At 39.8% G+C, this 13,361-nt stretch overlaps 1 protein-coding gene across 1 annotated transcript; it reads right to left on the bottom strand.

Annotated features, from left to right (window-relative positions):
- Nucleotides 1-756: 756 nt before the first annotated feature.
- On the bottom strand, nt 757-13,267 carry snx25 (sorting nexin 25). The gene is made up of 23 exons (XM_061835440.1): nt 13,056-13,267; nt 12,098-12,803; nt 11,324-11,408; nt 9,412-9,628; nt 8,869-9,041; nt 7,724-7,910; nt 6,993-7,063; nt 6,212-6,402; nt 5,983-6,114; nt 5,730-5,879; nt 5,513-5,638; nt 5,232-5,396; nt 4,885-5,016; nt 4,514-4,654; nt 4,279-4,392; nt 3,907-3,984; nt 3,198-3,281; nt 3,004-3,121; nt 2,754-2,820; nt 2,473-2,654; nt 2,266-2,366; nt 2,101-2,170; nt 757-2,013 (listed from the first exon to the last, which is right to left on the bottom strand). The coding sequence occupies exons 2-22, from the start codon at nt 12,440-12,442 to the stop codon at nt 2,105-2,107; spliced, it is 2,925 nt and encodes a 974-aa protein (XP_061691424.1). The 5' UTR covers nt 12,443-12,803; nt 13,056-13,267; the 3' UTR covers nt 757-2,013; nt 2,101-2,104.
- Between the last annotated feature and the right edge of the window lie 94 nt (nt 13,268-13,361).

The raw sequence follows: 13,361 nt of genomic DNA, 5'->3' as shown, positions 1-13,361 counted from the left end.
GTTATGCGTGCCCTTCAATTGAAAAAATATATATATTTGGTCCGGAGAGGGTTAAAACTAGTCGTGTAAGCTTGACATTTTTTTCAGTTCTGGTAACATGAAGGATTTTTAACTCGACTTGGTAAGCCAAAAAAGGTGAGGTGCAAAGGAAAGACACTACAAAGAAACCTTGCATATTTCCTAAGGCCCGATTTCTGTGAAGTTAACTTTCCCAAAATACGCTGTGAAGCACTATCATCATAACATAGCAAAAAACTAAGCATTTTTTTTTGTCATTAAAACATTAAATTTGAAGTCAATCAGATGTATTATTGGAAATAGGACTCGCAATGGGAAAATACATGCTGAAGGCATTGTTCATTTGTTGTCTCTGCGACATCCTATTTCAGACAGAAAATTTAAACTTCTTTCCTTGCATTTGAAAATCAAATTCAATTTGCAGAGTTCTGTATTATGAAATGCATCAAAATTTTCACAGAAAGGGGTTTCTTGCTTATCCAGTGAAGAAGTTTGGGAAAATGTTTACGTCGCTTTTTTCACAAAAAAACGCCGGCCTACAAAGGTGAAGTGGAGTGAACAGTGAACAACCGTAAACAAAACTTTGTTCAAATGAATAAAGCTCATCAGAAAATTAAAAACAAAACATTTACAAACAAACTTTAACAGTGCCAAAGTAAATCTTTCTAATCTACCTGTGGAATGTTTTCTCACAGCCACGAAACTGGTGATTAACGCAGTTAAATCGCTGTCACTGCATATGTTGGCATGGTTGTTTTGGGAGTATCAAGATGGCGGCTTCACTTTTGGTGACCAATGAGCCATCCAGTCTTTTTTTTTTTTTAGATCAGCGATGGGAACACGATGCACTGAATCCGCAATAGGTTTCAAGGAGTTTTCTTTTTCAATTTATTGCTTATACAAATGCTCTCTAAACAATTTCGGGTAAAAATAAAATCTATCAATAGTTATAAATAAAATAAATCACAATAACTTTTACATAGCGTATTGCACAATTATAAGCCTTAACAAGAATCACAGAACAAGTGTTGCTCAGATTTTGTGTAGCAAGTATGTTCACAGATTGAATACCTTCATTTGTCACTTTAAAATGCCAACAAGCAACCTGAACCTCACGTCTCTGCTGCATTTAATGAAGGTCTACAGATTATCAGTTTGAACATGACGACTCAAGTCTTACTTTCACAACTTGTTTCTGCTTTCTGACCTTTAGATCAGAGTGATTCGTCAAGAAAAGATCTTCGCTGGTTGTAAAAGAGATTTTGTGTTTTCTGCTATCAAAGGAGAAGTGGGTCTCACAGTGTCAAAATGTTAACGCACACATTGTTCTTGAGTCAATGTCAGACTTCTGGAACAAATGTAAACTGTCTAGTTAGTTTCATTTCAGTGAAAAGAGTCTAAATTTGGAACAGAATAAACCTCAGTCCTTTTCTATCATTCGCCAGTTCAACACACTCATTTCACAGGCAAATTTTACAAGTCGAATGTGCATAAGGGACAACTGCTTTGTGTCAGTCTCTTGGTAGGTAGTGATCAGTTGACGTCAGAAAGTCTGTGCCAACATAGCACATTTTTGTCCCCTCTGTGAATCATTTTTTTGTACAACTGCTCAAAAAGAATACTGTGGAAAAATCACACAAACTTCCATTATTATGCCAGTGTCGTCGCTTTCACTTGCAATGAAATTACACTTTTGATCCTGTTTTTATCACACTCAGCTGATCTTCAAGGCTTATTGTGTGCTCTGAAGATGTTACCACCTGTCCAAAGACCTGTAAAATACAAGTGGACTCCAATATTGATATCCCAAAGTATCACAACATCGTCCTTCCAGGCAACAAAAGAGAGCATCTTAAAGTTATGACAGACAAGAAAATAAACAGATGAATAAAGTGGGAATGCTTGAAAGCTGTCAACCCAAACAATATCCAAACTGTTTTTTGTTTTTTTTTCCAACTGCGGGTATCCTTTCATTCCAATCCTGGGCTGTACTTCCTGCAAGAAAAGCCACAAAAAAATTTGCAAAAAAAACCCAACCAAAAAAAGAACAAAAACATTTGGAGTGTGTAAATATACTAGTACTTGTTCATATGTTGTCAACCTCTAGTCTGAGTTCGGGACACACTTCCTTAAGTAACATTTCCATTAGAACCTGGAAATGGGGGGGGGGGGGGGGGGGTAAAAAGGACAAAATTGTTACGCTTTCACAGGCAAATAACTTGTAATATTAAAAGCTAGTCTTCTTACATAGAGAAGATGTTTATTGGCACTAGCTTCCTGCAGGGAATTGAAGACCTTGATGACTCCATAACGGGCATTCTGTTGCCCAACCAGATTTGCTAATGCGTCTGACGTACAAAAAAGTCACGGTGGGAAAAATTTACAGTCAGTCATTAGGCATCTTGGAACCAGATTTCAAAGTTAAATCAACTTGAAACAGATTTTATTGGCTACCTGGAATATTGTCAAGTAGTTTTTGTTGAGCTCGTTCCTTGGTTTCAGTGCGTTCGGCATCGGTTCGGATGCTGACATGTGGTGCCAGAATTCCGTTGGGCCAGAAAGTGTCCTTGAAGACACTGATGTAATACACCAACATTTGTTCAGAGAAGATCCAGTTCACTGTGTCCCTGATCTGTCTAGAATAGGGGAGCACAAAACAAAGTATATATATTCACAATAATGTTTAACGTATTGATTGTTTACTATGCATACTTTGCATTACTTTTTTTACTCACTTGTTGATAGTCCGTCCAAATGTCACCTGTACTAGTGCAATAAGAGTTTTCCTCACCCATTTAAACACTGAGTAGATGGACAGAAATATATGTTTGAATAAATATGCATGAAAGGTTATCAGCGGCAAATTCATTTTTCCTTCAGGAACTGATACCGAGAGCAAAAGCAAGTCTGACATCAAGACAATCTTCAAATCAATAAAGAGCGAGTCAAGTGATGCAGGATGATGGCGCAAAGTCACGCACTCACTTCCTCGGAGTTCAAATATCTCGCCTATGAGCATAAAACAAGGTTCAGCCAGGGCATCTCTCCTCCCGTCCGTGTCATCACCGTAATCTGATAAGTCGCTGTCATCGTCTGCCTCCTCCTGTAAAAAACAAACAATGACACGACGTGACACTCGCAGTCCAAATGACGGCCAGAAATCCTGCATCAGTTGGTACCTCAGTATGAGAAAAGAAATCCCCAGGAAGTTTTTCCAAAAAGGAGGCCAGAGAGAAAGAAGACTTCTTCTGAATGGACATCACCTTCAAACATCAGACAGTAGCAAGACAAGAAGGTCGATGAAGAGGATACAGTATTGCTTCTCTCATTTAACACCAAATGAATTCATTCTATGTTAAATCGAAATAGGCGGCACGGTGGATCAGCTGGAAACCGTTGGCCTCACAGTTCTGATGTTTCGGGTTCAATCCCGGACCTGCCTGTGTGGAGTTTGCATGTCCTCCGCATGCCTGTGTGGGTTTCCTCCCACATCCCAAAAACATGCAACATTAAGTGGACACGCTAAATCGCCCGTAGGTGTGATTGTGAGTGCGTCTGTTTGTTTCGATGTGCCCTGCGATTGGCTGGCAACCAGTTCAGGTTGCACCCCGCCTCCTGCCCAGTGCTAGCTGGGATAGGTTCCAGCGCTGCCCGGTACCCTTGTGAGGATAAGCAGGTAAGAAAATGGATGGATGGATAAATCTAAATAACAGTCAGGTGGTGTTTGATGACACCCGTTTATTCTGTCTGTTTTGAACTAAGAGTATCCAAAATATAGATCAATTAAGTTAACTTTAAAAGTTGGTGTTCGCATGTAACCACAAAAATGACAACACTGATTACGTGTTGTTGGTTCTTTGAAATAAGGGTATGAGAGTAATTGGTTACCTTTAGGTGTTCCGGAGATGGGCTGAGGAAAGCGTAGAGAGCCTCTGCCTGACACAATCGCTCATCTGTCAGCAGACGCTGCAAACGCGTAGCAAACTTTGTAAATTGCTGATACGGTTAGTAGCAGTGTGGCCATTGAGCTATCCTGACCCAAACAAGCTCAATTGAAAGTGTTAGACTGATTTCAAGTGAATGGAAAGTATTTTTAGATTTCTTTTCGAAATGTATGTAATTGTTCAGCTTGTTGAGCATCCTCTCAGAAAAATGTACAGGAAATACTGAAGTCAGACTATTTCATTCAATATATGCTGTGGAACATTCTAAATGTTGGTCTAAGTCTAACTGTACATCATCTACTATTTTCATGTTTACCTGCAGAAAGGTATTAAGATGGGTTTTACTTTTGTCCAAGAACCTTTGGTCAATGGATTTGAAAGGCAATTTGCTGAGGGATGGTAACTGGAATTTCTTCAAAGATGGAAAACACTGAGAGAACAAGACTAAAATTACTATTCGCAAAGACATTAGACATCAGACTATACCACAAGTTATATACATCAGAATGTATTTCCATGTGGTACTAGAATTAGTAGGTTTGATGGATTACCTCAGTCAGTTTGCGGTGCAACATATGGAATTCGGTCAGTTTTCTTTGGACGCTCCAGCGACTGTTAACCGTCTCTTCACCTTCCAACAGGTTGACGCACACACTGTAACAAGCTACAGTCTCCCCGCCTTCCTCTGTAGCCTGAAAGAGACATTCTTTAGGTCCAAAATTGTTTTTACCCTTTTTAAAATGCCAAAAATGTAACTATTTCCCGGCACTGTCATTTGGCAACACTTTGATTTGAAGAGAATGGCTACTGGATTGTGCGGTTTTGCGGGGGGGGGGGGGGGGGGGTGATTGTAATCTCTTGAAGTCAGTGAAGAGATTAATCAGAAAAAACAAAACGTTTTTATTGCATCTGAACGAATTACTTCAGCGGTCGTAATCGTAGCTTTCCAGTGACCCAGGTTTTCACACCACCAGTCGGTCCTGGTGATATGTTGCTGGAGTTCACTGTGCTCTCGCTCCATGGCTCCTATTTCTTCTTTGAGTTTGCTCACAATCTAGAAAAAAAACAGCAGCATCTTAGCCAGCATGCAAAATTAGAGTATAGGCAAATGAATCCATTCATAATTGGCAAATGCCAAGATTTCAATTTGTGTTTGACTGTGTGCAGACTATGTCCATCTATTGATTGAATGTCATCCACATTATCACATAGCTCAAGAGATTGATCATTAGTTATAATAGCACTAGCCATTAATTACTATGACCTTACCCTTTTATCTGGTTTGGGTGCATTCTGAATCGATCCCAGGGCTTGTCTCTTGTACTCTAATTTGTCATACAGCTGGCGAAGCTTGGTGGCAGCGTAGCTGGCCTGTTCATTGATTCCTTTACTACCTTCGTCGCACACCTCCTCTCCAGCATCCAGACCCCGACACTACACAACAACACAGAAGAATTTCACCAAGATATACAACGACCAAGAGGAATGTAAACACCATAGAATGTGGCGATATTGTGCATTCATTTTAAGAATCTGCGCATGTGTCTGACCCCTTCTTCCTTCCCATCAGTGCTACAATGCGATTGGCCGTGCTGCTCTTCTCCTCTGATAAGCCTTTCATAAAGATCCGAAACCAGGAAAGAAGGGTAGTAACGCTCCCTCATCGTCTCAGCCACCTAAAAAATGAAAAGGACAAACCTGATATTTCAGAATATCTTGACATTGCTGGGCTTTTTGGCTGATCTGTGTGATGACTGGAAAATTGACCTGTTCCTGTAGTCTCACAAAGACCTCAGTTCCTCGGTTTCCCACTAAACTTTGTTGGATCTCTTTCAACAAAAACTTCTCCACCGAAATCTCTCTGCTTTCTACAAAAAACTTCTGATAGATTTCCCCAACAATTTGGGGCACCTCATTCTGTTAAATATGAGAAACAAATTAAACATCCACATACTGTACACTTTACTGTATTCAAACTTTGGCTGGGTTAGTACCCTGAATATTTTGGCCAGTGTGTCACCTTGTTGGCAGTTTTCAGCGTTTCCACCAATTCCCAGAAGCTTATCAGAGCCCTCTTATCAACTCTCTCCATGTAATCGCTGAAATGTTCCCTATAACCTGGGTTGTATATGATGTCATCAAACAAGAGAATCTGAATATGCGGAACAAGACAAATAAAAGGGTTTCAGTTTCATCACAAGCGCCTTTGCCAATGTAATACTAAGACAGACTTCAATCAAAAAAAGTACCCTCTGACTTAGAGGCTCATCACTGTCATCAGTTCCTCCATCCTCAGTGTTCTCATAGTTTGGTCCACCAAGCAGACGGATACGTTTCTCACATTGTTTCTTAGCGACGGTCAGCTGATTGATATATCGTTTCATATCCCTGGCCCTTAACAGGTCTGCCTTCATGGCTGCTGATTCTTTGCCTTTACGCTCTGTGTGCGCATGTGAGGGAGGTACAGAGATAGGTACCAAAATTACTTAGTCTGCTCAAGAGAGAGCTAAAAAGTTCACACACACACACACAAACAAAAAGAAAAAAAATTGTCCGACAGAACTTCAATCAAAACACTGATCACTTCACTAGTAGATCTAAAATTTTCAAGACACTCACATCTTAAACCAATTTGTAATCTTTTGTCAACAAGCAAGATTTTAGCAACAGGGGTGTTTAGTGTGGTATGATAGGCTGTATTATATATTTGAAAATAATATTAAACTTAAGAAACTGAGTCAGGTGAAACTCAAGAACAATGAGAGGCTTTAGCGCCTTGACACTTGGAAGAAAAATATGCTGCATAACAACAGCTCTTTAGTGTTCAGATGCCTAAAATTGGGTTACTTTTTCAAAACTTCTAATCAAAAGCTAACTATTTTCTCCCCGATGATGCTAACATTTAAGAAGTACCAAGTTTAGTGCAGCTGAAGATGGGAGCAAATATGAAAGCACAAAACAGAAAGTAAGCCAATAGGTCTGACTAATTTGAAATCTAAAATAATCTTAATGGTAAACAATAAATTGTACCTTTCTGTTTTTTGAGCTGAGGCAGGCTGCTTAGGCTAGTGGCATGAATAATTTCTACCACTATCTGATACCTGCAGGAAAGAAAAATAGGCTGTCCAGTACATAAAGGGGTATCTTGGGATGTAGGTATTATTACAGTAATGCATTTACAGTGGACCCCCGCTTTTTTGCGAGGTACAGGCTGTACCATCAATAGCAAAAATCCAGGAATAAGGCCACCCTTTATAATTGTAAAAAAAATATTGAATAGGCGGGGATAAACTGCCAATAAGTGTTTTTGAGGTTGCCGCCTCGCCCAAAAAAAGACAAAAAACTCCAAACAGTGAATAGGTGAATATGCGGCGTGCTGCATTGAGAGTATGCGTGGGTCCACTGTACCCCAATACAACAAAATTTCATGTACCATCATTCTGTAATTTTTTTAAACATACTGCAATGAAAAAGCAAGTGGTATATAATATTCCTGGAGGTAGCAAATATCCTTAAATATCCTTAATGAGACGAAATAGCAGTATGACTTTTTTTATACACTGAGGTGTCTCATTGCCTCGGAGGCAGACCCCTCCCATGGGAACCTCAGCCCACAGCAGCAAAAACAGGAACTGTTCAGGCGATTTGCTAAACACATGTTGTGTACACTACACGCATTAAAGAAGGACCGCAGGTTCACATGTTTCACAGTGTCAATTTGAGCTATTGTGCTTGTGGGGTGCATTATTTCTGCATTTTACCTGAGTTGTTTGAGGAAAATGACATCTGCGGACGTTGATATCAGTTTGATGAAGTCCTCATAAGAGGCAGCGTAGGTGTAAGCTTTCTTCTGCTGCTCGGCCTGCTGCTCCCGCTGCTCCAGTTGAGACAGCAGCATTCGGTTTATGGAATCGGGGTCGCTAAGAACTTCCACCAAAGGCTTCAACACTGCAGTGCATGCAGGTACACACATGGGCAAAAAGCAAAACATTCTCTTAGGGAAAAAAAAATAGCTTTAGTTGATATATACATAAATGTTGCAATATGACATCTCAGTACTCTTGTAGTAACCAATGTCCAATACAGATTCGGAACAAAAATATTGCCTGCTACTATTGTTTACTCCTTAATGCTGCAGATGAAAATCTTTTATTTGGTGCAGATAATGTGACAAGAGTTTTTGTTCGTGAGAAAAAAAAATACAAAAAACTCTTGTAAAATTTCAAGCAATGGCAGTTCTAGAGTGGGGCCAGGGCAGCCCATGTAATATAAAATAAACACGGTGGCACATTTCCTGACAGCTTGCAATTATGAAACCCTTTGCCCAACAATGCAAATACAAACATGAATATGGTCCTTGTATGCTCACATTACATACAATGTAATTTCACTATTGTAAAAGTTGCAGCCATTGAACATGTTGACAAAGCAGGATTTAAAGAAAGGCTGTATATTTTTAAAAAATATTACAAATCTACAAATCTTGACTCAAATCAGGTTGCTTTGATCAATGTGTTATCAATGTTGTAACTTGGCAATTTTTCTCAACTAAGTTGATTGGGGGTATATTCCCTGTTCAGGCATTAATGAATATTTAAACGTCAAATTTTAACATTTGTTGAAGTACAATTTTTTTGAACAGAGCAGGATTGTTTGAATTATATTTTATACAGGGAAATGTCAATGTTTTATTATTGTTTACATTAGAGTTAAAAGTGAATTGTTCTGAAAAAGGATGTACTGTATTGGAATTATTATGCTCTACTATCATGTCAGTGGGATAAAAAAAAAATTGTCTTAATAGTTTTTTTAGAACATTTATTGTACTAACAGGTCTTAACATAACATACGAAGAGAGCAAAGATCTACACTCACACACACTGACAAAAAAAAAAAAAAAAAAAACCTTTAGTAGTGATGACTTCTGTGAGGCAGAGGCGTAGCGTGCGAGACTTTGCATCCTTTTGCGGCAGGAGACATAGCAGCAGTATTCTGGCTACACAGCGAAGGAAGGCCAGCTCTGACTCTGGACTAACCAAACATGGATGGAGAGGAAACGGCCGTGCTCCCTCATCCGGTCTGTCCACGCATTATAAATGACACACAACGAAGAGGGCACAGGAACGGTAATTTGTCAACTTAATATTAATTGCTTCAAGCACTGTTAGTATTGGCACAAAAGAAAAAAACTGCATTGAAGTCCGATTGACAAAAGTTATTCTAAACTATTTACACAAAAAAGAGAAGGCAAATAAGTCTCGCCTGGCTTTTCATGACAATGGAACTAGATGATAAGTGAATGTTTACATTACTAACCACACAGCAACAAACTTTTTCCAAGAGGTTTACACTCTGACGCATTCTTTCACATTCTGATGCATTCTTTCACATTCTGTATGTTTTTCCTTTTTTGATTGTTGCATTAATGTATATGGGTAGAATTGTGTACCTTGCAGATGCAGCCTTGAGGCCAGTGAAGTGTGTATGTAAAATTCGGATGGTGTCATAACACACCACGTTAACAAGGTCTATTTCAGCAAGTCGACATCTCAACTGGCCAATCATCTGCCACCAGTCCTCTGACAGCATGGCGTACAACTGGCCCTCATCGCGGCTCAAAGGAATGTACCAAGACAGAATGTAGTCCCTGTAGGCATAGTCCAACACTGTGGGGAGACCAAATATCTTCATTAAATATCGCATATTTCATGGTCAAAGAAATATACTTGAGCACCTGTGGGAAGAGAAAATATCACATGAAACACCATGATTTGGGTGGTAAAGCTCAAAATATTTTCACATTACTCTACATACAAATTATATAAGACATTTTTTAACAAGTGAATGCACATACAGAGTTTCACTGTTTTACAGTCCAGTATCCCTTTAGATATCCAGCTATGTAACCTATATAATTTTAATTGTAATGACTGCTTAAGCCTGCAACACATGATTATTATTAAATTCTGAATTTCCTCCCCTTGCCAGGCCTTACCTGCCACAACCTTCACTTTCACTTTCACCTTCTGGATGTTTGCAAGTCTTTATATCTTAAGTAGTTCTTTAGTAATTGACAAGCATGCTAAGTTGGGTCAAGTTCAGGCCACAGATTCCTTTTTTTGCCTTCTATGATTTTCCATTACTTTACACAGTAACAGATGATGGCATAAACTTTTTTTCTTGGGAAAGCAACACTCCTTCACAATACTAACAGAAGTCAGAAATGCTCTACAGAAAGTAGGCATATCATTATCAAAATCTAAAATCATGAGTTACCTTCATGAATGTAAATATGGAGGGTTTACAACAAAATGCAAACCAGTGATGCTCACAATCAAGGAAAGAATAGTCAGATTTAGACGATCTTGAAAAAGTAAATGTGGAGTTAGATTCCTGGAACATATATTATTAAATGAATGCTGAATGAATTAAACAGAGAAAGAAAGGAGCGTGGGATAGGCTCCAGCACTCCCTGCGACCCTTGTGAGGATAAGCGGCTAAGAAAATGGACGAATGGATGTTTTGATGTTTGATGATCGCTGTCCTAAACTACAGTACATATTGAGAGATGCAGCAACAATGGTCCCAGTGTAGTGTTCAACTAATAATCTACGTATGACATTACCAATGCTATTTTGTTCTAAAAGTGCATACGGCAGATTGAAATAAACGGAAGCCACTGCTTCTTAGTTTCATGACACATTTTGCATGTGCGTTACACAACGCTCAGAGTTCAAACATCAGTGTCTGGATGTAAGGACATGTAGGAACAAAGACTCATCAGTCAGCACTTTTTAAGAAGTTGAGGTTGTGCCACACGTTCTCACAGTTTACAATTTCTTAGTGCAAAGTGACAGCTCATGGTGTTACACCAGACTGAGTCGAAAAGAAGCCAAAACAACACAGCATTCCTCAAAAGTCATACTACCATCATTTCGGTGCAAAAAAAAAAAAAAGAAAAATAGTATCAACAAAAGAAAAGCAATGACGAGATGATTCACTTAATAACAAATCGAATTAACAAGAGTGACTCCGGGATGAATTAGATTGGCAGCAATTATACTTGGCTGAAGGGCTAATACACTAATGTACCGTTATTAGTTGAAATCTAAAAATACAGAGAAATTAATTGCTAGATTTCTATTACCAAACAACTCGCTTAAGAAATGCGACAAACAAAACAAGGCGAGGATAAGGACTCATGAGTCTCAAAAAGACAAAGTTTGCTCGTACAGTCAGTATCTGGATGTTATGGTGTCTTTGATCTTGTAACATCAAATGAATATTGATGAACACGATCTACAACTTTAGTTTCATCCTGTGGACTGCCATATGAAGGAAAAGAACCATTCAAAGTTTACCTTCTTTTAGGGCTTTGTCCAAATTGTGTGACACTACCACCCTTCGACTCTGGCTCGATTCTTGTACTGGGGCCAAATATCGAGTCTGGAAAAAGACAGTATCAGTTTTATGTATTCCCTTCAGTCAGTGGCTGTGTAAAATAAAAGATGAAGGTTACGTGGTGCAGAGAAAAATGTCGGATAGAATTGACCGTTTGTCTTATAAGTGTAACAGTAAAAGAAAATGCATACAATATGTTAACAGCAACATTTCTTTAAACATAAGCGTAGATGAACAACAAACAAATTTTTGAATAGCAAACCAATGGTGGTTTGCTATTCAAAAAAATCTAGACATGGTCACTGTCCTTAAAATCAATCAGCCAAATTGTAAAAGCATGTGTTCCTTGCCGATGAATACACACGGTCCTTTTTCATAAATCTTACTGAAAGCCTTTAGAAATGCACCGTGATCTTAGAGAAACCAATGCATTAGTTCAGTTCCGCCCCACAATAAGAAGCTGATTGAAGACATCGATCGGCCACAACAATTAGATACGGAACACAAAACATGACGAGTAAAACAAAAACACGTTTTGCAATTAAAATATTGGTCAGTTTGGATTGGGCGTGTCACAAAATCAATTAAAGAATGTGTTATTTGTAGTATTGTAGAACAGCACTGCATCATGGGTCCCAGGTTGGGAATAATCGCATTTTATTGTGCAAAAAGTACTGTGGTTGGTGCAAGTCGAGAGCGTGTGTCTTATTTTAAAGGAGGTAGCAGCATCTTACCATGAGGTTGTTGAAGAATTCCTGCTGTTGGACTGAATGCCTTTTGTGTCTGTCAAAGCAGCTGACTTTGAGAGGACTTTTCCTGACAAGTAGAACAAAGCTCCCAGCCAGGAAACACAGTACGGCGAACGACACATAGATGAAGAGCTTCAAGAAGAAAGATGTGAGGGACAGACCGCCCCATGACAGCTGGAACACTACTGCTGCCACCACACCCAGAAAGAAAGCTGGGAGAAACCGGAAAGAGGAGCTGAGAGAAGAGGAAGAGCTGGCAAACATGGGCCCCTCTCCTGCACCAATGCAACCTCCAATCTGGTCTGTTGAAGTAGATGAGGGGGTGGGCATACTGCGACCCCACCATCCATATATGTGCCACTGCTGGTTGAGCAGAAAACTTGATTCCCTTGTCCAAGTGTCGAGTCAGAGAGGTAGGTATACTCTTCTTTCCCCTCAACTACAACATTGTGTTCAAGAAGCGGCATCCCCGCGCTGGCATCTCCCGAACGACCCTATGACACTGTGTCCAGACCGCCCCCTCCTCACATCGGCCCGGCGCCTTCAGCCACGCTGCACCCTCACTCCAGTCATCCACAGTGTGGTCCCTCTCGGCAGCACCAGACTCGACCGGGAGTGATCGACAGGGGCTGACGTCTTGTAGAAAGATACCCGGCGGGAATGAGATGAATGGAGCCACAAGCACCGTCACCTTGGAAACAAATGGTAGAGGTAGCTTAGTGGCTGTGCTAACCTGGAGAGCGAAAGGCTAACAATAACACCGTGTTAACTGTTGTTGTAGGTAACTATGACCAACATGGCACAAATATTCCCTTTATTATCCGCAAACTCATTCACGAGTTAGCCAAGAAGCTAACTGCAACTAGCCAAAGAGCCTAACCAGAGCTAACATTAGCTATTTTAATATCTTTCAAATGAGTGGTTGACAACATTACGTCCTTACCTTCCTCCTCTTCTAAGAATTAGCCAGGCGAAGGCAATTACATTTTAATTATTATTTATCCAAATGAGCTTTCGTCCAGCGAAAATTCGTCTGCCACAGTTAGTTAAAAACAAGCTGTAATTTCTCATCGAGGTCTAGTTGAACGACAATCTGTCAGAAAGCGATAGAGTGTCATCCACAGCCAATCAGCTGTGGTGTTAGCGCCAGATGGTGTGTCTGATATAGTATCCAGTACACTCCGAGAGGACGGAACTGCTTGGAGTCATGGGAAAGTCTGTGTGCTCAGTGGCGAAAAAATGTACAGAA

This window comes from Syngnathoides biaculeatus, chromosome 11 (genome assembly GCF_019802595.1).
Source record: "Syngnathoides biaculeatus isolate LvHL_M chromosome 11, ASM1980259v1, whole genome shotgun sequence".
In the NCBI taxonomy this organism is placed as follows: Eukaryota; Metazoa; Chordata; class Actinopteri; order Syngnathiformes; family Syngnathidae; genus Syngnathoides; species Syngnathoides biaculeatus.
The sequence above is the reverse complement of the archived record's forward strand: the minus strand, read 5'-3'. Positions and strand labels throughout refer to the sequence as shown.

What these genes read in the sequence shown, in the direction of transcription:
- snx25 (XM_061835440.1), bottom strand. Translation starts at nt 12,442, where the DNA reads ATGCCCACCCCCTCATCTACTTCAACAGACCAGATTGGAGGTTGCATT. An exon ending in CTGATGGGAAGGAAGAAGGG is followed by an intron (nt 5,397 to 5,512) that starts GTCAGACACATG and finishes GTTGTTGTGTAG; the next exon opens with TGTCGGGGTCTGGATGCTGG. An exon ending in ACTACTTGACAATATTCCAG is followed by an intron (nt 2,367 to 2,472) that starts GTAGCCAATAAA and finishes TTTGTACGTCAG; the next exon opens with ACGCATTAGCAAATCTGGTT.